We start from the raw sequence: 24,739 nt of genomic DNA, 5'->3' as shown, positions 1-24,739 counted from the left end.
ACACACACACACACACACACACACACACACACACACACACACAGACACACACACACAGACACACACACACAGACACACACACAGAGGCATGCACTATATTCATTTGAAAATGTCCTTCATGGAGTGTGGAGGGGAGGATGCATAGACTTCAGGACTTCATGGAAGTGAGTTACTTCTGTCTTTCACTGTAGCACGCAGTGCAACGCCTTCTGGTCCCATGATCAGACACCGGCTGTACTGAAATCACTGTTTTGAGCATATTTTTCCAGATACTTTTTTTCTCTATCTTTGCTAATATGTATTTTTTAAATAAAAATGAGTCCTGTGAATATTTAGGATGCATAGACTTCAGGACTTCATGGAAGTGAGTTACTTCTGTCTTTCACTGTAGCACGCAGTGCAACGCCTTCTGGTCCCATGATCAGACACCGGCTGTACTGAAATCACTGTTTTGAGCATATTTTTCCAGATACTTTTTTTCTCTATCTTTGCTAATATGTATTTTTTAAATAAAAATGAGTCCTGTGAATATTTACCAGACACCTGTTTCTACACCAGGCCCTGTGCTGGTTGTTGGAGCACACAGTGAAGAAGACAAAGTCCGTTAGTTGTTTTGGTTCCTGTCAAAGGAACCATTGTGACAGGCACCCATGGAGCAAGGGGTGAGTGAGAATGGTTCAGCAGGCAAATACCATCCTGCCCAGCCTTGCCAGCCAGAGCCAGACCTCTGGCTTTTATTCTGATCGTGAAGGGAAGACTGGCACAGGTGGGATCAGGCTGTACATGTTGGTGTCGGATGGCTCTGTGGGTTGAATGCCTGTGAGTCTTCAGAGTGGTAACGTTCTGTAAGTGCGTGCAGGGAAAGGGGGGTTTTATGTTAAGTCTCCATGGGCTGGGCTGCGCACTGGGGCTTGCTAGGGACATAGGCCCAGTCCAGGTGAAAGTGCTGTAGACTGTGCATGATCAAGGGACAGATATTTTTATTTTTTACTAGTGATATTGATAGCAGCTCTATTGGGAATGCTGTAGAGGACCCAGCCAAAATTCATTTAAACCAGACAGCCGCCCCCATAACAAGATCAGCAGCTCAGGAATATCAGAGTTGGGTCAGAGCATGTCATTCTTTGACCTGCACAAGATTGCCTGTCTTTGCTGTCTTCATCAGCCACATTAAAAGCAGGGCCATCCTAGAATAGAGGTTCTTGCCATCCTCTTCCCTTTCATCTAGGAGGGGGTCTTTCCTGCAGCTCCTCAGGACACTCATCTTCAGGTCTCTTTGTGCAGAACTAGTCTGTGTGCTAAGTCAAGCTGGGAGCACGTTTGGCTGTGAGTGATAGGAAAACAAACAGGGCTTAAATGAGCTTGAGGTTTGTTTCTAATGGTCAGAAAGTCTGGTCGCTGTTCAAGCTGCTGTGACACCCATAGTGTTCTGGTCCCAAGCTTTTACCATTGCACTGATTATCCTGCCCTCCCTACCCTCCGTGTTATCCCCAGGCCTCAGGGTGGCTCCTGAAGCTCTCATCAGTTACAGTCCCATTTCATGAGAGAAGGGGAGGAAGGTGTGGCTGCATCCCATCGTAAGAACACTTCCAGCCAGGCATAGTGGTGCATACCTGTAATCATAGCACTCTGGAGGCTGAGACAGTAGGATCTCTGGAAGTTCAAGCTCAGCCTTGGCCTCAGAATGAGTTCAAGACCAGCCTGAACTACATAGTGAGACTCTATTCTCACAAACAAACAAAAAATACTTTCTAGAAGTAGCACATACCATTTCCACCTGGTTTCGCTGGCCAGGTGTTAGTCTTAGAGCACATCCAGGTGCAAAGGTGATTTGGTACTATCTTTTCCAGGGGTTCATGTACATAGCAGAATACTACAGGGTCTGAGCAGTAGTATGGCCCAGTGCAGGAGATCTTAACCAGGGGCTCGTCTCTAGTTCCCAGGAAGGAGCATGAATTTGAAAAAGTGGCATTTTTTATTTACTTTGAACTTACATTTAACTTCCCTTCTGTTATGAAGTGCAGTACTGTAATGGCTTGTTACAGGCAGGACCTGCGACTGAGTATGTGTCTTGTGTCGGTTATGCTGACCTCTGTTTCAGAATTATGACCAATACTAGACCTGCTGAGGGTGTCCATGGCACCACCACTATCCACCTGCATCTAAGGAGAAACAAATAGGGGTCGCATGGTACCAGTACAGAGCCTGGTGGCTGAGGCTGGGGTGCTGGCTCCGCCGCCTGTGGACAGGCTTCCTTGAGCTCCCTGAGCCTCTTGTCCTGGCCATGTGATGATGTCTTATATTTCCCTCATGAGGGTGTGAGGATCAAATGGGACTTTAGAACACTTAGAACAGAGCTTGTGGTGTAGTAAGCGCTGTGCAGGAGATGTGCCCTTGTTATGTAGCCATCATGAAGGAGAGGAAGAGAGACATGGGTGGAAAGTGGCCAGCTGCCACCCTGCCCTTTCTGACAACCTGAGCAGAGTTGGAAAACTCTCAGCAGGGCAGAGTACATAGTCACCGTTACGGACCTCCCTGGTGCTGTGTCCTAGAGCACGTCACTTTGCCACCTAAGCTTTCGGCATTAGGTACTGCCGTTCCCTCTTCACAGATGAGGAAATTGAGGCTCATAAGGGCCCAAAGATTACTCCGAATCCCATGGCTAATATTCAGCATCTCAGCTTTGAACCTAGGGGCTGTGGCTCTGAAATAGCAACCCGGGCTACGTTTCTTGGGCATTCACAGTGCTGTCTCCTGCAGAAACCAGTGGGCCTTGTTAAATCAAAATTACTTTCCACCATGGGAGAAGAGGCCTGATTCTCAGAGCCTGGCCTTGGGACTCTTTCCTCAGTGACAGTGTGATGTTGGCATTGGTCCAGACTGCCTGGGTTCTGCTTGTGTCCCCATGGCTTCCTACCAGGGGACAGCTTCTGTGTTAGCATTCTCACCTGTACGCTGAGGATTCTAGAAACAAAACCTCAGAGCACCCTTGGTTCTCGGGTTAAATGTGATCTTTGTCCATGTCAAACACTCGGAAGTACACAGCAATCATTTGCTATCGTTGCTGGGTGTAGTGCAATATGCCTGTTATCCCAGCACTTGGGAGGCTGAGGCAGGAAAATTGCCACGAGTTCGAGGCCAGCCTGAACTACATAGCAAGGCAATAAAAACAAAACAAAACAAAAATTGCTGTTGTCGCTGGCTTTGTGATTATTACTGTTATTATTGCCACTGTCCTCTGGGCTGCTGCTCACCTGGGGTGGCCCTGGCCCATAGCCCAGCTGAGAGGAGAATCCAAACATTTAACCTGAAGGAAAAGAGGAAAGCAAGCAGCAGCTATGACAGTATTCTCTGCAGTATTTTGTTATGAACAATTGCAGATATAAGAACATTTAGCTGCAAATACTTCTGACGATCTGGAGAACAGTTCTGTTGGCCTCTTGGCCCGTACAGTGAGCACCTGCGCTTGTGGCCCAGGTCCACCGACTGGAGTGTCTGCCAAACTTGGTTCTTCTTTGTGGAGGTCTGTCTCTGCACACGTTTCATTTTCTGGCTGCATATCAATTGCGGGTCTTCTAGCGCTTCGCCCTGAGGAACTTTTACTGAGTTTTGGGGCCATTTGAAGCTCAAGTGGTCTGAGAGCCCCTGACATCGTATGAAAAATCTGTCTTGTGCATTTCTCACCGTAGCATTTCCTCATCGTTAACACTGACAGTCTGTGACCCCGGAGAGACCCTTAACCCAAGCAGAGAACCCCACTCGTGCAGGACATCCGTCACTTGTAGAGCTGTGCCCAGTTCCATGGGGCCCAGGAGAAGGGCTGCAGAGGACGCCTGCTCTTTACTCTGCCCCATCCCCGTTCTCCCTCTTCCAGGAAGCGTGACCGTTGAGGCTCACACTCCAGCTCCTGGCCTCCGGTCACTCGTGACCTCATCGTGTCAAGACAGCCAGGGCGCTGGGTGGGAGAGGCAGAGATGGACGTACAGGAGTGAGGGTCCCGCAGTCAGCCAGCTCTCAGAGCGGCTGCCCTTGGCCCTCGGCCCGCTTCGTGCTGGTCTCGCAGGGTGTGCACCTTTCTGAACCTCAGTTCCCACAGGGCAGAGAGATCTCAAGTTAGACCTGCTGTCTGTGTTCATGTCTGTGCAACAAATCACCACCACCCAGGTGGTTGGAAACAACATATTTAGCCTTTCACAGTTCTGGAGGCCAGGAGGGTGAAATCAAGGTGTGGCGGGGCTGGTTTCTCCAGAGGCTCTGAGGGAGACCTGTTCCGTGTACCTCTGTCCTAACTTCTGCGGGCTGCTGGCAGCTCTTGGTGTTCTTCGGACGGTGGCTGCATTGCTCTGACATCTCCCTCCTTCTTCCCTTGGCCACGCCTTCCGTGGATTTCTGTGTCTCCTCCATTTTGTCTCTGAAAAGGACACTGTCACTGGACTAGGACCGAATCTCCATTTACAGGTTGTTTATTGGAAAAACAAACTGCCTGCTTTTCCTGTTCCCATGCCATAATTAACAGAAGATTCTTGACCCTAAAAGGTGTGAGGATTTCTTCCCATCAGCAAACGAGCAGGCAGCTGTGCAGCAGCAGACACCAGCTGCATGTCCTGCAGTCGGGATGTCCTCCCAGGAGACGAGGCCTGAGACGCTTCCTCCCTGTGCTGTCTTTGGATGCCGGTTGTAAGGCCCAGGTTGTTTCGCTCACGCTTCTGGCCAGCTGGCTATAAATCAGGATACCCACAGCCTGCTGCTCAGGTTCGATTGCCTTGCTCAGATGCCTCACAAAACTCACAGAATGACTTATTGCTGGCTTGTTATAAAGGATATTTCACAGGATGTAGATGAAGAGATGCACAGGGCCGGGGACGGGAGAAGGCACGGAGCTGCCACACCCTCTCTAGGCGAGCTGCCCACCTGGGACCCCCTGTGTGTTCAGCTGTCTGGACGTTTCCCAGACCTTACTCTTGTGGGCTTTTGTGCAGGCTTCCGTCCTTGGGCACGACTGGAGTGTGGACAACTGTGCCAGAATGTAATGGGGCAAACAGGGTGTGGCCTGAACCTACCAAACTGGGCCAAAAAACCTAGCGAGGCCTGTTTGCTTCCGCTTTCTTCTCGGCCTCTGTGCGGCACCCTCCCTCCAGGTGTGGGACAGGATCCCTTACGAAGTGGGAGGTCTTTTGGGGGGGATACTTTTTGGGTATACAATATAGTCACATTCATCATTGGGATCTTGTACCTTTACATGACAGATCTTGGTTCTTATTTTTTCCCCACTCCCCTGCCCTCCCTGCACCCCCTCCACCCTTCCCTATTTGCAAAGACTTTGTTTCCATGTTTTTCCTTTTCTCTTATTTTTTCTCTTCCCTTTTGATCTTTCCCCTATCCTTCCCATTTGCCCAATACCTTTAGACCTTTCCTTCCTATTACAAAATATCAGTTATACATTTTGACCCTTATTTACACTTTTAACTTTTCACACCAGAGGAACTGTACAGTATTTACACTTGTGTCCTATTAATTTCACATGAGTATGCCCTCAGTGTGCATCCACTTAACTATAAATGTGTCTAGTTTCTTGTTCTTAAGGCTGAGTAGTACTCCATTTTATTAAAAAAAAAACAAAAACAAAAAAACACATCTTCTTTATCCAGTCCCCAGTTGATGGGCATTTGGGCTGTTTTCAAGTTTTAGCTATTAAAAACTGTGCCACTATAAACATGGATGAGCATATATCACCGTGGTATGATTCTTTTAATGTTTTTGGAAAGATACCCAGCGGAGGAATAGCTGGGTTAAATGGGACCTCTAATCCTAGTTCTTTGAGGTATCTCCATATTGATTTCCACAGTGGTTGCACCAGTCTGCGCTCCCACCAACAATGAAGAAGGGTTTCTTTCTCCCCACAACCCTGCCAACATTTGTTATTGGTTGATTTCTTGATAGGAGCCATTCTTTTTGGAGTAAGGTGGAATCTCAGTGTTGTTTTCATCTGCATCTCTTGAATGACTAATGATGTTGGACATTTTTTCATATATTTATTTGCTCCTTTTACTTCTTTCTGAGAAATGTCTGTTCATTTCAGATGCCCGTTTTTGAATGGGATCTTTATATTTGGGGGGATCTGGTTTTTTTGAGTTCTTTTTTTGTGGTACTAGGGATCGAAGTCAGGTCCATACACTTACAAGGCAGGCAGCAGAACCACTGAGCTAAATCCCCGGCCCTTTTTTGAGTTCTTTATATGTTCTAGGTAGTAGACCTTTGTCTGACAAACAACTGGTAAAATTTTTTTCCCACATTGTAGGTTGTCTCTTAGCTCTGTTGGTGGTTTCTCGTGCAATGCAGAAGCTTTTTAAAAAGATGAGATCCCAGTTGTTGATTCTTTGTGCTAATTCCTGTGCTGCTGAGGACTTGTTCATAAAGTCTTTTTCTATGCCAGTGTCTTCAAGAGTTCTACCTAGCTTATCTTCCAACAAATGTAGTGTTTTTGTTTTAATGTTTAGATCTTTAATCCACTTTGATTTTAGTTTAGTGCAGGGCCCAGGATTTGGCTCAGTGGTTCTGCTGCCTGCCTCACAAGCTCAAGGGCCTGAGTTCTATCCCTGGTACCAAAAAAAAAACAAAAAAAATTTTAGTTTAGTGCATGGTGAAAGATAGAGGTCTAGTTTTAATCTTTGGCAGGTTGAAAGCCAGATTTTCCAACACCATTTATTAAAGATACTATCTTTCCTCCAGTGAGGATGGTTGGCTTCTTTGTCAAAGATGAGGTAGCTGAGTATGTCTGGAGTTGTTTCTGTATCGTCTAATCTATTCATGAAGTGGGGGACTTACGGTTCATTGTCAGACAGGAGGCCAGAGAATTCCATTGCAGCCAGCTCTAAGACAAAGACTGGAAGTTAGAGTCAGTCCTGTGGCTCCTGTTTGGGAAAGAGAACTTCTGACTTCTGTGACCTGCCTTGAGGTGGGAGCAGTGAATGAAAACCAAAGTTTATGTATCAAAATGGGACAGGCCAGTATTCAGCCCACTGTGCTCGTGATGATACTGGTAGCACCACTGATAGTGCTGCTCTTGTTTTTATAGTGGTATCCGACGTTGTTTGTTCTTTCACTGTCATTGCTAGCCAGTAGTCCTGGGTTTAAATATCTGTTCCGTGACGTGCTTTGTAGTGCTGAGTTGGAACTACTGCTCTCTGAGCCCGTTTCCTTCTGTGAAACAGTACAGAAAACGGCTCCAACCTTACACAGTTGCTGCGCGGATTGATTGAGATGGTGAGTGTGAGTGCCTGGTGTAGGACGTGTCCCAGAGGGAGCGTGCTGCAGACGTGGCTTCTGCTGTTAAAGTGTAGTGCGTAGCCATTAGTGGTGCTCAGTGGAAGAGGAGGATAAAGCAGAGAGCAGAGTGTGTTGGGGAAGAGGGGTGGAATCTCAGGGTGATCTTAGGAAGTGTGACTGAGTATGTGGTGGGCTCTGTAAGACCCGGAGGATGCTCTGGCGTTTCTGCTGATGCTGTTGTCATTGTTGTTTCATGGTTACTTGGGGGTCACGGAATTACTTGGTAGATGTTTACCAAGTTAGTGCTAACGGTGTTCACACAGGTAGCAAAGCTTCCAGGGGCTGGCTTGGCTGCTTCCAGAGCTGCAGATCTCTCCTGAGTCTGGGATCGCTAACGTTCTCCCTTCTTTTCTTGTCCTTTCATTAGCTGCGCCTCAATAGCATCAAGAAGCTGTCCACCATTGCGTTGGCCCTAGGGGTGGAAAGGACCCGAAGCGAGCTCCTGCCCTTCCTGACAGGTGAGGAGGTGAACTCCCGGGGACCAGGTGCTGCGATCAGTTAGAGTGGTTCCTGCAGGTTTGACAGAGGCATTGTGCTCTTAGCATCTGCCCCGTGCTGTGGAGTGGACAGGGACCCGGGGAGGTGGGATGCAGTTGTCTGAAGGACTGATACGGATCGGTGATGGTGAACCTCTTAGAGCTTTCAGCGGTACACACAGGCCACGGTGGCACGCGAGCCACAGGTTCCCCGCCACAGGTCTGGGTGACGTGGCAGGTCCTAGCGAAGGGGTTGGCCTACAGGCAGAGCCCATTTCAATTGCATCTCCAGCTGTTAGCTGGTGACTTCAGATGGTTCCTTTATTTCACTGTCCTTACATTTTTCAGGTATAATACAGTGATAATCATCCCCACACTTTTAGCATTAATGTGAGCACGAAAGAGCAGTAATAACTGCTACTGCTCCATTGCCTTCCACGCGCCAGGTGGTGTCTAGGCTGTTTTGGTGAGATTTGGTCCATGGGAAGTGATTGCACTGGTGCCTGTACGCCTGAGCTTATGTCCCATTGCCATTCACTGCATGTCACAGCAGCACCCTACGGCAGCTCCTGTTCTGGAGGTGAGAGCACGGGGCTGTGCCGAGGGAAGTCATCCATTCGCCAGAGCTGTACTTCCAGGCAGTGACGGAGAGGGGGTTTATGCAGTCATTCTGGCTTCAGGTTTGCCAGTGTTCATGACCAGTAGCACAGGTTTGGGACCCTGGCTGCCCGCTTTCAAATCCAGGCTTTCCCACTTACAGGGATGTGACTTGGGGAAAGATGTCTCACATCTGACGCTTCAGGTCCTTGTGGGCAAACGGGTATGCTAGTGTAGGCGCCTGTGTGCTTGGAGTCCTGGGAGTCCTGTTAGAGCAGGGACAGCGCCCGGTGAATGGTGCTGCTAGACTTACAAGTCTGCTGTCCGAGCTGGTGTATGCAGGGCTCTCGGTACCACGTCTGTAGTTAACGCTCAATCCTCTCATCGCTGTTCTCAGCACTACCTCATACTTCATACCTCACGCTGTGTAAAATCGCAGGTGCAGGTTAGAGGCTCTGTCCCTAGTGGAAGTGGTTTGGATCCACTCACCTCACTTGGGCCTGGGGATGATCTCGGAGAGGGAGGAGGCCAAGACTTACCCCAACCCCCATCGGGCACTTGGGGAAACCGAGGCCCGGAGAGCATCACTAACTTGCACGCAGTGACACAGTATGACTGGACACGACCTAAGCAGCGGGCGTCTACACACTGGATGCCAAGCTCGTGACCCCAAGCCGTGGGGCTTCCACAGATGAACTGTGGAGAGACCGAGAAGCTTCGGAGTGCCGAGATGGACAGCTTTGGGAGCAAGCACTGGGGCACCACGGGACAGTAGTGTTTAAACAGTTAGAGGCGAAACAGTTGGAGGGACCTGAGTTTGAAAGAAGCAGCTGTACCAGCAGCCTGCTGGGAAAACCTGAGGGCTCACTGTCTCTTGTGCTGCCCCCTTCTCTTCGATGGGGTCCACAAAGTACCTGACTGAGAGTTGTGGGAGGCCCACGGGCTCCTTCAGGCCCTGGTCCTAGCCAGTGCCAGCCTTCGGTAAGTGCAGTTCTGCAAGCAGGTGGCGGGACGGCAGCCTGGACAGGATGACTAGCAGGACTGTCGTGAGCGTTTCCCGGGAGGAATTCAGGGAGAGTCGAGAGACGGGTAGGGATGCTGGGTTGGATTTTGCTATCTGATCCTGTAGGTGAGGAGTGGGTGCCATTGTGGATGGCTGCTGGGGGGTTAAAGGAGACCAGTTGCAGAGGAGCAGAGCTTGCATAGGGGCAGAATTTGTGTTAACAGAGTAGGCTGGGGAGGAGAGGAATAATGTATAATAAGTATAGATTCATTGTGAAGAGTTTAACGTGTAAGCATTTTTTTTTTTTAATTAAATTTATTGGTACATTCTAGGTAGACATTACAGTTACATTCATTACTGGGATCTTGTATCTTTACATGCCAGGTCTTGGTTCTCATTTTTTCCCCTTGTCCCACTCGTGTAAGCATTATTATAGAATCACATTAGTCATCCAAATAGCAAGAACCGGGGATGAGGGCAAAGTAGGATGGGGGCCAGGGGACTGGGGACTGGGAAGAACCCGGGATTTAGGGATTTCTTTGAGCTGTTGGAGGGCCGAGTAATGTCATATTTTTTTCTGCTTTAGGCTTCTAGCCATTGGAAAAATATTCAGAACAGCAAGTGGCAGATACACTGTGTCTTTCATATTGAACAGACTAAAAGCCCCTATGAGCTCTCACCTGTGGGACATTCACAATCAGTTTTGTGAAAGGAAAATCACCATATTGTGTTAGTTTTCTAGGGACAGATGGCCCAGGTGGAGTCTTGAACGTCAGAAATTGATGTTTGCAGCTCTGCAAGAAGCATGCTGGTGAAGGTGGCATGAGGGCGCAGGGAGAGTGAACCTAGGGACGGGCCTGACTTGGTGCAGGGGCGTCCTGCACACCCTTCAGCCAGAGGCAGCTGAGCCAGGTCTGAAAAGATGGAAGAGGGCTTCCTAGCATTCGAGAAGGAAGTTCCTGGCAGAGCGAATGGTACTGAGGTGGGAGGCAGGGACGCGCCCGCTCACCATGTTCTGTGCTGTCTACCACTGTCTTTCTTCTCACCGGGACTTGGAGGACAGGAATGGGCTCAGCAAGTCGGGATCGCCGGTGGGGAGACTGGTGCCATCGTTGGAGGGAGCGTCATGGTGACTCCTGCTCTCGGCTCTGGTGACTGAGGCGCTGGGCTGGCGCTCGGTGTGGGACAGATATAACAGAGCCTTCTCGGTCCCACAGACACCATCTATGACGAGGATGAGGTCCTCTTGGCACTGGCGGAACAGCTGGGCACCTTCACCACTCTGGTGGGAGGCCCGGAGTACGTGCACTGCCTGTTGGTGAGTCCCGAGGCAGGGAGGCCCCTTGCTCCCCTCATCCCCGGGGTTAGATTAGTGGTCCTTCCCCCTGGGGCGAGGGAAGAGGATGTAGGAGAGGCCGGGTCCTGTGAGAACAGGTGGGCTTTGGACACCACCGAAACCCCGTGAGTCAGGGGGGCCATCGGGACTGTGTTTCTGAGCTCTCAGTTGTCGTCTGTGCTGTTCCCTGGGCCACACCTGACAGTGCCAAGCCCAGCTGGCACTCTGTGGAGGGCTTAGGGCTTTGGAGCCGGGCTGCCTTCTAGGAATTACTGGGCCTCTCAGTGTCCTGTAAATCAGGGGCCGCTGACCTGAGAAGCCCACAGCCAACACTTGGCACGTGGTGAGTGCCAACAGGTGTTTGCTGTGATTGTTATTGCTGTGTCCACTGCTTGGGGCAGGGAAGTCTCTTAGTGGATGAGCCACCTAGAGCAGCCTGCCAAGGTCGTATGGCTCAGAAGTGGCACAGCTGCCGTCTGTTTTACTCGGCAGACCCAACCCCACTGCCTGGGCTTCCCAGTCTGTGCAGGGTGATGGCTGGAGGCACGAAGGTGGTTGGATACCGAGGGAGAGGATGAGGGGAGGCGGGAGGCCTGGTTTGGGATTCTGGCCTCTGCAGGCTACTCAGCCCGCCTCTGTAGATTCCTCCTCCTCGAATCGAGGACGGGACTGCTTCCCGGGAAGCAGCGGGACACACCAAGCACCCAGCTCTCCACACCCAGCCTACAGGCGTCCGCTCTGAGGAGCCGAGGACAGGCAAGCCCTGTCCTCCCATGGGACCCAAGTTGTTTTAAGATTCGTGGGCCAGAGAACCTCTTCAGGGACCACTCAGTGCAGACCTTCAGGGGAGGCTCCCTGGACGTGGGATGGGCCAGGCTGATCGTGAGGCCCAGGGTGCTGTGGGTCGGGGAGCCGCTGTGCCCTGACCTCTTCTCTCCCCACAGCCACCCCTGGAGTCGCTGGCCACGGTGGAGGAGACGGTGGTGCGGGACAAGGCGGTGGAGTCCTTGCGGGCCATCTCTCACGAGCACTCACCCTCGGACCTGGAAGCCCACTTCGTGCCGCTCGTGAAGCGCCTGGCGGGTGGCGACTGGTTCACCTCCCGCACCTCGGCCTGCGGCCTCTTCTCCGTCTGCTACCCCCGCGTGTCCAGTGCTGTGAAGGCAGAGCTTCGGCAGTGAGTCCTTCCCTGCCCCGCCCCGCAGCAGTCCCGTCGGCTCGGTCTTGGCCTCAGCCCGTCCGGGTCTGCCCGGGGCCCCGCTGGCCCTGAACTCTCCAGCTCTGCCCACTGCCTCAGCTCCCCGCAGAGCAGCCTGCGCTCGTCCTGGACAGTGGTCTGTGGACGCGGCGGCTGCCTCGGTGCTCCTTCCCCCAGTTGGTGATTAAAAGAATCTTTACATAGTGCTTAGAGCAGCATCTGCCACATAAAGCAGTCAGTGAATGGGCCTGCCCTGCTCCAAAACCCTTGGTGAATGTCCCCTCCCTGAGCCATTACTCCTTCGCACTACGTGTGTTTAGACACCTGCCTTAGCCCCCACCCCAGCACATCGCTGACTGAGGCGCTCATTGCTGGAAAAGAAAAGGCGACCTTTTGGAGGCGTTTTAGTGGAGCATTTTGCATGGTCGTACGGATAGTTTGGAGCCCCTACCATTGACTAGATTTTCTCACCCCTGTCATCGCCCTCGAGCCTCCCCATTGCCCTGCAGCTCTTCTGCTGTCAGCCTCATTTCCTAGGCCGGAAAGGCTCGGGTTCACTTGCCCCAGGTCACCCGGCCAGCAGCAGCCCTCGAGTGTGCAGTCAGTGGTGCTCAGCGCTCTTCTCCACTGTGCTGCCTGCTGCCTCAGGGTTCCCAAGGCCCCTCTTCCTGAACCCCATTCCCACCCCCAGGTACTTTCGTAACCTGTGCTCAGATGACACCCCCATGGTGCGGCGGGCCGCAGCCTCCAAGCTGGGGGAGTTCGCCAAGGTGCTGGAGCTGGACAACGTCAAGAGCGAGATCATCCCCATGTTCTCCAACCTGGCCTCCGATGAGCAGGTGAGGGGGCTCCCGGCCCCTGCGGCACCCCTCCCTCTGGTGGGCCTGCACCGGAAAGGGACCCCAGAACTCAGCCGAGCCCCTGTCGCCCTTGCCCCACCCCCACCCGCCCTCCAGGACTCTGTGCGGCTGCTGGCAGTGGAGGCCTGCGTGAACATCGCCCAGCTCCTGCCCCAGGAGGACCTGGAGGCTCTGGTGATGCCCACCCTGCGCCAGGCGGCTGAGGACAAGTCCTGGCGCGTCCGCTACATGGTGGCCGATAAATTCACAGAGGTAGGTGAGGGGCTTTTGATGGCCCAAAGGCGAGGACCCTGAGCCCTTCTGAGGGGAAGAGGTAAACCGTGTACAGGAGCTGGGCTTTTCCGTTAGGGCAGCACAGTGCTTAGGTGTTGGGCGGTGTGGTCTCCGAGTGTGCCGTTGGAGTCCACTGCCCTGTTATTAGAGTGTTTTTGCATCAGGTAACTGAAAACACAACTAAAATAACTGAATGGGAAGGAGAGCTATTGCTATTTTTAATGCAAACGACACTACCAGATAGGTGCCCGCATAGTCCTTACTTTGTTTCTGAGGCAACCAAGGCTTGCTGAGGTGAAAAGCCTGCCTGGAGTCAGGAAGTGTTGCTGGCTTTGGATCTCTGGGTGGCTCCTTCACCCCTGCTTTGGCCTCTGTTTCGGGTGCCTTTTCTTTGGCCTCATTAGCCCAGTGGCTGCCAGGCCATCTTACTCACCCCACCCCTTTGTCTCTGTCCGCAGCTCCAGAAAGCAGTGGGGCCTGAGATCACCAAGACAGACCTGGTCCCTGCCTTCCAGAACCTGATGAAGGACTGTGAGGCCGAGGTGAGGGCCGCCGCCTCCCACAAGGTCAAAGGTTGGTGCTGGTGCCCTGAACACAGCAAGGCGGAGGGGTGTCCGGAGGGCTGGAGGTGGGACGGGACGTCACATCTCACCTATCCCTACCTCCTTTGCCCACAGAGTTCTGTGAAAATCTCTCGGCCGACTGTCGGGAGAACGTGATCATGACACAGATCTTGCCCTGCATCAAGGTAACAGAGCTCCTTGGGAGGAGCAGAGTGAGTCTGAGGCTTCCAGAGGAAGTGGGCAGAGTCTGGGCGGCAGGACAGCCTGAGGCAGATGAGGTTCCCAGCCCCTAGGACCAGGCAGCACTGGGCTGGGGAGTTGGAGTCCTGACTCCAGGCAGAGTCTGCAGCCCGGTGCTGACCTGGGAGGAGGGAGTGCGTGCTCTTCGGAGGGCACTGAATCTCCTCACACACAGAATTTGGGATTGGGGCAGCTTAGGCAGCACAGTGTCACCCCAGCTTCCTGTTGCTCAGCTGCCCCTGCTGCATGAGTGAGGGGCAGGCGGAGGCCATTGGCTCAGGGCTTCTTCAGCGTTGGCCTCTGGATCACCGCTTACAGTTGCAGAGGTTTCCTGACCCCAGGGCCTCCCCTGCCTTCTTAGGAGCTGGTGTCAGATGCCAACCAACACGTCAAGTCTGCCCTGGCCTCGGTCATCATGGGCCTCTCACCCATCCTGGGCAAAGATAACACCATCGAGCACCTCCTACCCCTCTTTCTGGCTCAGCTGAAGGATGAGGTGAGAGATACCGTGTACGGAGGGCACTTGGTTCTGAGACGTCTCTCACCGTCAGACGGTCCAGCAAGACATTGGCTGTCTTCTAGTCCTCGTGGAGAGCCTTCTCGTTTTCATAAAGAGGGAGTTTTGCTCTTCACAAAAGAATTGTTGGGGGGATCTCTTGGGGAGTTTCACAGTGGGGGTTCCAAGCAACACTGTCTTGTTCTCTGCTGGAACAGTGATTGCCCATGTTGTTCATTGTTTGCTGTGTCTGGGCCCCAAGACCGCCCTTATGTAGAAAAACCTAGAACAACCTGCAGCGCTCAGGAAAGTTGGTTGTACTCACATCCCCTTTTAGCACAGCCAGGGACACCGACTGAAAACAGCAAAGGGAAGTGTGTGGGAGACCAGTCACGTTGCCAGTCTTTTCCCAGTGGCCTGTGGGCATCGCTTACTTCTCCCCAGAAGCCGGTGGGACGACATGTATGGAGGGTTGCCAGCCAGAGCCTTCCCCAAGCCTTGGGGCTGGGGCTTCCTTGGTCGGGGAGACACAGGCCTGGAGCAGCCTTGTGGCTGCCCTTAGTTACTTCAGAGGTCAGACTGCTACCAAGCTGCCAAGGCCCCACCATAAATGGCAGTGGTGGCATGGACTGTCCACCGTGGTGCAAGGCCTCAGGTGAGCCCAGACACCATCACCTACGGGGACATTGAGGCTTAGACGTTCTGTACTGATCACGGGCCGGACCTTCCTTTGGAATGTGCAGAATGTGATCACTGAACCTGCTGCACACTAGCTTGCATAGTGATTGGCTTAGTTCAGTGCTTCCCCACCCACCACTCGGAGGGAGATGTAGAGAGCGGATGCTCGCCTGTCTGCGTTCAGGGTCAGGAGGTGGAGTCGGGCTCTAGTTCGAGGACGAAGGACTGACCATGTCTGTGTCCCTTTATGAACGCCTTTGGGTGCTGTATGGAAGTACTTGGGCTGTGTTTTGACACTTACTGAACCAGAGCGATGAAGGTGGGTATCAGAAGCAGCTTAGAAACTGCTTTCACGGGGTGGGGGGGGGTTATGAAAAAGAATTAAGGTGCATCATGGGCGTGTACCAACTTCCATGATGAGTGTGTGTATTGACAGGAACCACCCCACACCGCCTCCCACAAAGCTCTCGGCCAGTGCGTTCTGGAGACCACTGGGCGCTGGGATGGTGGGGTCTATGAATCATACTCCTTGGGGCCCAAGCTGGCAGAACCGTGTTGTGTCACACGCGGCAGCTTCACTCTGCTTTTAAGAGCCGTGGCCACCCTGTGGGGCTAGGTGGCCATTTGATGTCACAGCTTGATACCCCGGGAGGAGCTCTCGCCATCTTAAAGCTGTCAGGGAGCAGAGCCAGGATCAGAGTCATGTCTGTATCCTTTCTTTCCTCTCGCATTACTGTATTTTCTCAATGTGGTTCCTGCAAGTTAGCATGGCTCGGCATTATCTTGTGATACTGCCGCATGGTTTGAAAAGCTCCCTCCCTCAGTCTGTGTTCCTTGCTTCGTGTGTGACCTCAGCCTGTCCCCAGGCCTAGGGCTGGAGTGGGTGAAGTAGCCCTTGGGAGAGGTTGGTCATGTGAAGCTGGTGGAGCTGAGCTCTTTTCACCTTGTTCTGGATGTGGTGCAGCACTTTCTCTGAGTGCCCTGTCCTCTCCTCAGTGCCCTGAGGTCCGGCTGAACATCATCTCCAACCTGGACTGTGTGAATGAGGTGATCGGCATCCGGCAGCTCTCCCAGTCCCTGCTCCCTGCCATTGTGGAGCTGGCCGAGGACGCCAAGTGGCGGGTACGGCTGGCCATCATCGAGTACATGCCCCTGCTGGCTGGGCAGCTGGTGAGTGAGGAGGCTTGGGGTCTGGGAGGCTTGGTGTAGGCCCTGACAGCTGCAGGGGCACCTCAGGTGAGGTTGAGGAGCATCTAGTCTGGGTAGGTGTAGTTTCCTGGGATCACTGGTTCCACTGCTGTGTCCTCTTCCTTGAGTCTTTACCTGTGTCTCCCTATAGGGAGTGGAATTCTTCGATGAGAAACTCAACTCACTATGCATGGCCTGGCTCGTGGATCACGGTGAGTCTCTCCAGGGGACAGCAGGAGGGGGGGCACCTCCAAGAAGGGTGGGCAGAGGGGCCAAGGCCCATCCTCTACCGCCAGATGCACACACGGACCTGCTGCCTTGCTATTGAGAGCCCTAAGAAGTGCATGCTGAGAGGGGATGGAGCAGATCAGCCAGGGCTGCCTGGACTTGTGAGTCAGAGGGCTGCCCAGCTGAGAGCCCTGTGTGATTGCCCCCTCCCAGCTGTCAAAGCTTGCAGAAATCGCTTGCCACCCTTCCACCCTACGTTTATGGTGTGGCACATGAGCCCAGTGTCTCAGGAGCATTGTGAGAACTGCTCATTGTTTTCATTCAGGTAGTGGAAAATAATAGTTAATGTTCACCTTTACCAAGCGCTGTGTGAAGTACTAAGTGCTGAGTAATTGGTGTGGGAAAATCATTTCTCAGAACCGTTGGCCTTTATAATGAGGCCAGCAGTGGAGTCTTGAAAAGATAGTCTGAAAAGAAGATGCTCCATGAAGCCTGCGGCCCTGCTTTGGTTTGGTTTTGGCCGAGTTTGTTGGCTCACCTTTGGCCCACCACCGTGGGCTGCTTAGTAGGTGATGCAAGTGTGACTCTTGTTGCAGTCTATGCCATCCGCGAGGCAGCCACCAGCAACCTGAAGAAGTTGGTGGAGAAGTTTGGGAAGGAGTGGGCCCATGCCACTATCATCCCCAAGGTCTTGGCCATGTCCGGAGACCCCAACTACCTGCACCGCATGACCACGCTGTTCTGCATCAATGTGAGCATCCACTGCCCCCTGGCTCACCCTCGGGGACTGGGCCAGGCTGCTGGGAGCGGCCCCTGCCGCGGTAATCTGGCTTGGACATGGAGCAATAGCAGGGACTCGGTGCCAAGAATGGGTCCTGGGGAATGCAGGCCACAGCTTGAGGCTCGTAAGCAAGGTCACAGGGCCCCTGTGGGCAGGGACTTGCCTGGTGGGAGACCCAGGTGGGGAGACTTCACCAGGGTAAGCAGCGATCTCCAGAGCTTTCTGAGAACCCTTGGCTTCCCTGCTAAACAGATGAGCTCGTTCATCTGGGGTGCAGTGGCTGAGCTTGCAGCTTCAGAGTCAGACCTCATTTGAAGTTCTGGCTCTGCCACACGTCGTCGGCTGTGGACTGTGGGAACATTATCTGAAATCTTAATGCCAGCTTTTCTCACCTGTGAGGGTTTCATGCTGGTAGTCAGAGTAGCTAGCTTAATGGGTTGTGAAGAATAATCTCATTATGCGTACAGAATGCTTAGAACAGTTACGCTATTTAGAGGAAGTACACTTAGCTCTTCACTTTCATATCATTACAGTTATCTCACGTACTGCTAACGGGAATCACAGAGCTAGAAATTAGAGGGTGAGATTTAGGAATGAATGTAAGTGTTCTAGTAGTTTCTTCCCATGCCATTGCATTCAGGAAGTATCTCAGGGGTTAAGACCAAGAGAATGAAATCTGTCTGAGAAGAGACTAGGACCCCCCTGAGTAAAGGCGTGGTAATGGGGGAGTGGGGAGCTTCCAGAGATAAACTGCCCTTGGGTGGTGCCTCTGAAGCCAGATCGGCCTTTGCCACCCAGCCTCGACCTGGACCAGACACCCAGGAGGCCTGGTGGGAGGAAGGGAACATGGGCCTTAGCCGTGAACTTTGCGTAATCACCTCTCTGCCACTCGCTGGCCCCCAGGTGCTGTCGGAAGTCTGTGGACAGGACATTACCACCAAGCACATGCTGCCCACAGTCCTGCGTATGGCTGGGGACCCAGTGGCCAATGTCCGCTTCAATGTGGCCAAGTCTTTACAGAAGATAGGCCCCATCCTGGACAACAGGTGAGGCCTGGGGCTCCCTCGCACACGAGCAGGGCCTTGTTCTGGGTGTCTCAGTCTCTGACCTCTGAAGACACAGCCCAGGCTCTGAGGCCCAGGGCCGCTCTTTGCTTCTCTGCGTACCTAGGCTCTGTTTTCCCCTTCATGGGGGCTGTTTCTGAACTGTAGATTGAGAATTCACATGGCCTACTCCATAGACTAGAGTGTGGGGGTGTCCATCCATTCGTCCTGGGCTCTGGAGGCGCCCTCACCTGTCTGCGAAGCTTCTTGCTCAGGGAGCCCCTTGCCCAGCCTGGTCACTCTCTTCTCCTCTCCTCTTCCTTCCAGCACTCTCCAGAGTGAAGTCAAGCCCATCCTGGAGAAGCTAACCCAGGACCAGGATGTGGATGTCAAGTACTTTGCCCAGGAGGCTCTGACTGGTGAGGCCTTGAGCACTTAGGGCCCTGTGGGAAGGTGATCTGCAGCGGGGCTTGGACCGCTGGGAAGGGAGTGGTGCTGGGGTAGTTGTGGGTTGGGGGAGCCGTGGTTCTGAGTCTGGCCCATTCCTGTCTCTCCAGTTCTGTCTCTTGCCTGATGCTGAGTGAGAAGTTAACACCGGCCTCTGATGTCCACCTCCAACCCGCCTCCCGCAGGGAGCACCTCGCGGGCAAGACAGTGGGGGCTGTGGACTGCCGCTCCCTGTGCATGGTCCGACCCCAGGCCCCTTCCCCAGCACGGTTCCTTCTCTCCCCAGCCTGAGAAGACTTCTCACTGTCCACCTCCCAAGGGGCTGGGGGAGCACAAGGTGGGACAGGGCAGCGACCCTGGGAGGAAGGGGCTGCTCCTGCCCACGGTGGGGAAGAGACGTGAGTGTCCCAGGTCGCTTATTCCTGCTGCTGTAACGGGGGCCCCCTCCCCCTTCTACTTATCACCTTCCTTCCCCTAGTGTTTTTTTTGTGTCAATTGTGCTGTTTTTATTTTATTCCTTTTCTCCCCTTTTCACAGAGAAATAAAGGTCTAGAAAGTCTTGTGGTCATAGTTATGGAGGAGCATTTGCCACCTCAGGGCCATGAGCTGTGTCCTCTGGGAGACTTGTCCTGGAACTGTTACACTGGGTGTCCCAAGAGTTGGGAGGGTTCTCTGGGATCCAGCGGGAGGGCGGCTGGCCGGCGGGTAGAGGGTCTCCAAGGCATCTGTGGCCCACGGCCTGTAGAGCGGTGTACTTCTGCAGACCTTGGTGAGCACTTGGTGGTGAGAGCAGAGGGCTTAGGCTCGTGCTGTGTAAGCTGGGGTGGCAGTGTCTAGACTTAGAGGCTCTTTGCAAGCACCAGGTGAGTCAGGAGCTGTGAGTGGGAAGTCCCTTGTGGCTCTTGGGGTGCAGTCAGGGCAGCTGCAGACATCCCACACAGAGCTGTGGGTAAGGCCCCGTGAGCTGGGGAGGCGGCTCGGGCCCTGTGTCAAGAAGCGGCAGAGTAATCAGGGCCATGACAGTGAGCAGAAAGGAAGCTGGAGGATAGAACCATTTGTCCTCAGAATCTTCTTCCTTTTCTTACTACAGAAACTGAGTTTCAGGTGGGTGCGTGACTGCCCAGTCAAGGCGTTTCCCATCATCTTGAAGTTTGTGTGTTGTGGTAACTAAATTCTGGCCGGTAGGGTGTGGAGAGAGGTGGTATGTGTGGCTTCCAGGAAGTGTTCTGTGGGGAAGCGTGGCTTCTTCCCTCATTCCCGCACTCTGGGAGGTAGACCAGGTGGCTGGAACGGAGGCAGCCATCTGAGGCCGGAAAGTGATCTTAGGAACATAGGGCAGGCAAGGCAGAGGAGTAAGGCAGGAGTCTGGTCTGAGTAGCTGGTTGGTATTGGTCACTTGGGAGGGAAGTTACTGGGGTCTCATCACTTAGGGGTCACCAGAATTTTAGCTGTTACAGTAAAGGGCCAAAGAGCTCCCAAGAAAGCAAGAAACAGGAACGGGGTGGGGGGGTGGGGGGAAGCTTCACAAAGGAAGTGACATTTGAAGCCATGTGACACTGGGTGACAGTGCTTTCTCCAGCTCCAGCCTCATGTTACTGAGGTCCTTCTTTTTGATAGACCCTGTTGGGCCCTGAGGAACGAGGAAAGGACCAACTAAGTATTCTCAGACACTGCCGTATGTGCCCCAGGACGCAGACTTTCCTGGTTGTGATCCCCAGCTGTCAAAATGACACCATATAGACGTGGCAAAGTCTTGGCTAAGCAAAACCTCGGCTCCCTGCAGTTAATAAAGGAACTTGGGATTCTGGTTCTCGGGCAGTCTGAGCTACAGTAGGCCCTGCATCCCTGGGAAGCTTACAGAAATGCAGTATCTTTGCCAGGCCCTCCGAATCAGGACTCATTGTAATGGGACCTGCAGGCACTCATCTGCACAGTAAGTTTGAGGTCTGCCTTAAACACTGACTCGGCTTTCCTGTCCCCAGAGTGATGTCAAGGGCCAAGGACAGCGGTATGGCTCAGAGAGGGTGCAGACCAGGCCCAAGACTTTAGGACTGGGCAGGTGGTGGAATGCGGATCAGAGCAGGAAGCGGAGGTGTAACAGCTGGGTGAGTTGTGTGGTGTGTCACAGACTCCGGAAACAGGCTGAGGTGGCGTCTTACCCAGGCGTCTCACTGAGTAGCCCCTTCCGTTAATTGGAAGACTCAAGCCGGATGATGAGCGGGCACATTGGCAGGGCCAGCCGCCGGCTTTGCTGTGTAAACCAGATCCTGTGGTGGAGCTGAGCTCGCTCCTCCAAGCCTTGAACCCAGAGCTGCACAAGGGGAAAACGAGTCCCCACCTCCCCCTCCTGGCCCCAGGCCCGGCAGCTGGGAGGGTGGTTTGTAGAGCTCCCCTCGCAGCACTGTTCTCGGGAAGCCACACACCTCGGTCTCCCTGTTGGGTGATGCAGCTTCTTTGGCTGACTTGTTTTGCCGGCAGCTCCCCCACTCAGCCCTTCCACTGCTTTGACCCAGGCGGCCTGGATGCAGGTGGGGTTGCGGAGCTCTTCGTTGCCTATGGCCAACGAGTAGGGGTTCAGGCGGAGCCCCGGCATCGCGGGGCCCTGAGCTCAAGGTGCGATGCAGCTGGGGCTTGTGAGCTGCAGTGTCACTGGACAGTTACCCTGGCGCCCCCGAGTGGGTGCGGATTACACCAAGGACAGGGTCTGCCTCTCCTCTTCAGGCTCCTTCCTCTTACCGTCCAGATGGCTGACTTCAGCCTGAGCACCCCCTGGACCTTGTCTCGGCCATGGTGTGGTGGGGAGCTCCCTGCTGGGCCCCGGGAGGCCTGCATGGCGTGCTAAGTGCGTGCGGGGTGTTTGTCTCCCCTCCACTCACTTCCCAGCCGTCCTCCCCTTGCTCTTCCTCACTGGCACTGTGTGGCTGCACCATCTCCCTTCCCACAGTTAGTGCAGGACCCTTTTGCACTGCCTTGGAGCTGTGGGGTCTCCATAGACAGGGTCTCCTCTTCACCTTGCCCCCCATCACGTCAGTGGAGATGCCTGTCTAGTTCATTTCACATCTAAGTGGCAGCATGGGTTTCCAAGCCACAGGGAACAGCCGCTGTTTACAGGAAGATACTCCTGTCCTAAGCCTTTCCTTAGAGCTGGCTTCCTTAGGCAGGAGAGCCAGTCCGAGCCAGCGGCCAGTTCGTGTGTCCCTAGCTTGGGAGCCATCTCTGGAAAACGCGGAGAGAGCTCTGCACACACCTGCAGTTGCTGGTCCCCTGCCGCTTGCTCTTCCCTCCGCCACGGCATCTGACTGCCATCCGGACAGCCTGGGTTACTGCTGTTGCTTCCACTGAGGGTTTGAGACACGAAGGGCCAGTAAGTAACGGGAGAATGCGTCCCATTGGGGTCAGGGGTGAGCACAGTCCTACAGCAGTGTCCTGCTGCCCCGCTCAGGGAGGGTCACTTCCCCTGCTTAGTTCCCTCCAGTGGGGGAATGAAGGCCGGGAAAGGGGTGGGAAGCAGCTTCCAGCTTCTGAGCTTCCCTTGGGCAGGGCCAGGGCGGGCGTTTCCCGCCAAGCCTGTCAGGCTCACAGGTTTCTCCGAGGCCTCTGAGTCTGGCCGGTCTGACTGCGAGGTTGGCCTGTGCAGCCTGCAGCTCAGTAACATTGGGTACGAAGGACTGCCTGAGGCGGACCTTACAAGTAGGCTTTTCATTTTTACATTTGAGCATTCTTTTGTAGGAGATATGTTTTCTGAGGGCACAATTTAAAAATACATATATTCTAGCAATAGGACCTGCGAGCCTGTGGCGCTGCAGAACCTGGAGGGAGGTGGGTGTGCACTGCCACCATCAGCCTCCTTGCCTGGCCCTGGGCAGTGTGAGAAGCCGGCCAGCCTTTTACCCCGTCCCTTCCCTGAGGGCAGGTCCTGGGGTGCCCTAAACCGGAATGTGGCCGAAGCAGAACACTTTTGAGAACAAAATACATGTTTAAGACCAGACATCCTTGTTTATAAACAGAACAAACAAAACTAGGTAGTTTTCCTCAGAAGTTGGCCTAGAATGAGAACTGATACATTTTCTCTACCTGGATGAACTATTTGTGGAAATTTGTCCTTTCAGGAGGGTTGGAGGAAGGCTGTGTATGGGCAGAGACAGCCTAGGGCAGTGATGGTGAACCTTTTAGAGCTTTTAATGATACAGCCTGTTGGGGCATGCGTGCCTTTCGCACACCCCTGATCTAGGGTGAGGAGAGGGTAGCCTGGGTACCTGGCATCCTTGGCACCTGCTAATGTGCCAGGTTGGGTCACCAGCTCCCCTAGGGGCAGGGAAGGGAGACCGGCTCAAACACAGGTGCTGCTATTTGTAACCTCCCCGGGTTTCTCTGTGTCTGTCCTTTGCTCTGATCTGCCTGCCACTCAGCAGACATGAGTGGTCCTCAGCAGTAACTGGCTGGCTCTGATATTTGCCATTTGTCACTGGTGTCTTGTCTGCTCATTCAGGAGAAGGAACCGTGATCACAAGGATGTCCATGGGTGACTCCCCGTGGGAAGACAGCTCTGGTCTGTGTCCCGGGCATGGCCTGGAATCTCAGAGCCTCATTGACTGATTTTGTAGGGGTCCCTCTGCCTTTGATCTAGTTGAGTTGGACCTACTGAAGCAAGTCAATTTCCTCCTGGAGAAACCTGTCCCTTCTGTGGGAGGAATGGGGTCATTCACCAGGGTTTGTGCAAACCCTCTGTCCTTGGTGGGGCGGCTCCTCCCTTGGGTTAGTGAACTCCAATCCTGCAGCTCCTCAGTGCTCTCCTGATTATGGATTCCTCAGGTTCTCTCTTCATTGGAGGCTAAATTCTTATCCTGAATCTGAGGTCTTGTCTTAGGTCACTTGGGCTGCTGTAACAAAATACCATAAACTGGTACTGGGGCAGCTTAAATTAGCTTACAAATAGCAGAAACGTATTTCTCATAATCTTGAAGGCCAGGAAATCTGAGATCAAGATGCTTGTAGAAGCCAGGTGTGGTGGCTGAGCCTATAAGCTCGAGACCAGCCTAAGCAACAAAACCCCATCTCAAATAAAGGAAAGATGCTTGCAGGCTTGGTGTATGGTGAGGGCTCACTGTGGTTCATAGATCGTGCCTTGCCTTCGAGCTGCGTCCTCCACTTGCTAGAAAAGGCATGGAGCTCCCCTGAGCCCGTTTTATAAAGGCACTAATCCCCTCAGTGAAAATTGTCTTTCATAACCTAATCACCTTCCATATGAGTCTCCCATCATCCTCAGGACTTGTGCAGCCCAGGTGCCTTGGCAGAGGATGGTGCCAGTGTCCAAGGTCAGGACCCGGAAGTCTAAGCTAGTCACCCAGTCCTCTCCTGTTATATTGCACACCAGCCCAAGTGAACAAGGTCCAGTGTGAGTGCCATCACTTTTCACTCCCGCTGGTGCACAGACAGTGGGATAAGAAAAGCGACCCCTTTTCTGGGCCTTCTGTTGACCACCCCGAGGGCCTTTCCTGGGATCAATTCCAACATCTCCAGAGGCTGGCCTAAGCCCTCAAAGAGTAAGAGATGATGGCTCTCCTTGGAGATTCTGGGGTCAAACAGGCAGAATGTCCACTGTCAGTGGTCCACTTTGCCACCCTTCTTGCCTCTGCATTAATGCTGATACATGAGGGCCTGGAACTCCAATCACGCCCCTTTCTCTAGGCCAATGGCAGACAATCATTTTTTTTTCCAGCTTTAATTGAGTTTATTGGTACATTTTAGGGATACAGTACAGTTACATTCATTGTTGGGATCTTGTACCTCTACATGACAAGTCTTGATTCTCATTTTTTCCTCTTACCCCTGCCCTCCCTTCACCCCCTCCTCCCCTCCCCATCTACAAACACTTTATTTTCATCTTTTCATTCTCTCACATTTTTTTCTTTTCCCTTTTTACTCTTTCCCTACCCATCCCACCTTCCCTACACCTTTAACTCCTTTCTTCCCATTTCTAAATGTCAGTAATCTTAATAGAATCTT

At 53.2% G+C, this 24,739-nt stretch overlaps 1 protein-coding gene across 2 annotated transcripts in view; it reads left to right on the top strand.

The window, feature by feature from the left end:
* Positions 1–19,290, top strand: part of Ppp2r1a (protein phosphatase 2 scaffold subunit Aalpha) — a 31,014-nt gene extending 11,724 nt beyond the window's left edge. For both annotated transcript variants that reach the window (XM_010616981.3, XM_010616982.3), the window contains exons 2-15: positions 7,694–7,784; positions 10,620–10,720; positions 11,683–11,915; positions 12,628–12,775; positions 12,893–13,048; positions 13,528–13,642; positions 13,747–13,817; positions 14,234–14,368; positions 16,043–16,216; positions 16,386–16,446; positions 17,059–17,213; positions 18,147–18,289; positions 18,614–18,705; positions 18,844–19,290. In XM_010616981.3, coding sequence (XP_010615283.1) covers positions 7,694–7,784; positions 10,620–10,720; positions 11,683–11,915; positions 12,628–12,775; positions 12,893–13,048; positions 13,528–13,642; positions 13,747–13,817; positions 14,234–14,368; positions 16,043–16,216; positions 16,386–16,446; positions 17,059–17,213; positions 18,147–18,289; positions 18,614–18,705; positions 18,844–18,860 — 1,692 coding nt within the window. In that variant the 3' untranslated portion in view covers positions 18,861–19,290. The remainder of the gene's footprint in view (positions 1–7,693; positions 7,785–10,619; positions 10,721–11,682; positions 11,916–12,627; positions 12,776–12,892; positions 13,049–13,527; positions 13,643–13,746; positions 13,818–14,233; positions 14,369–16,042; positions 16,217–16,385; positions 16,447–17,058; positions 17,214–18,146; positions 18,290–18,613; positions 18,706–18,843) is intronic.
* Positions 19,291–24,739: the final 5,449 nt, after the last annotated feature.

The sequence above is a fragment of the Fukomys damarensis genome, unplaced genomic scaffold (assembly GCF_012274545.1).
Source record: "Fukomys damarensis isolate Sample0158 unplaced genomic scaffold, DMR_v1.0_HiC HiC_scaffold_19, whole genome shotgun sequence".
Taxonomy (NCBI): Eukaryota; Metazoa; Chordata; class Mammalia; order Rodentia; family Bathyergidae; genus Fukomys; species Fukomys damarensis.
Note: the sequence above shows the minus strand (reverse complement) of the source record. Positions and strands in the feature narration are given on the sequence as shown.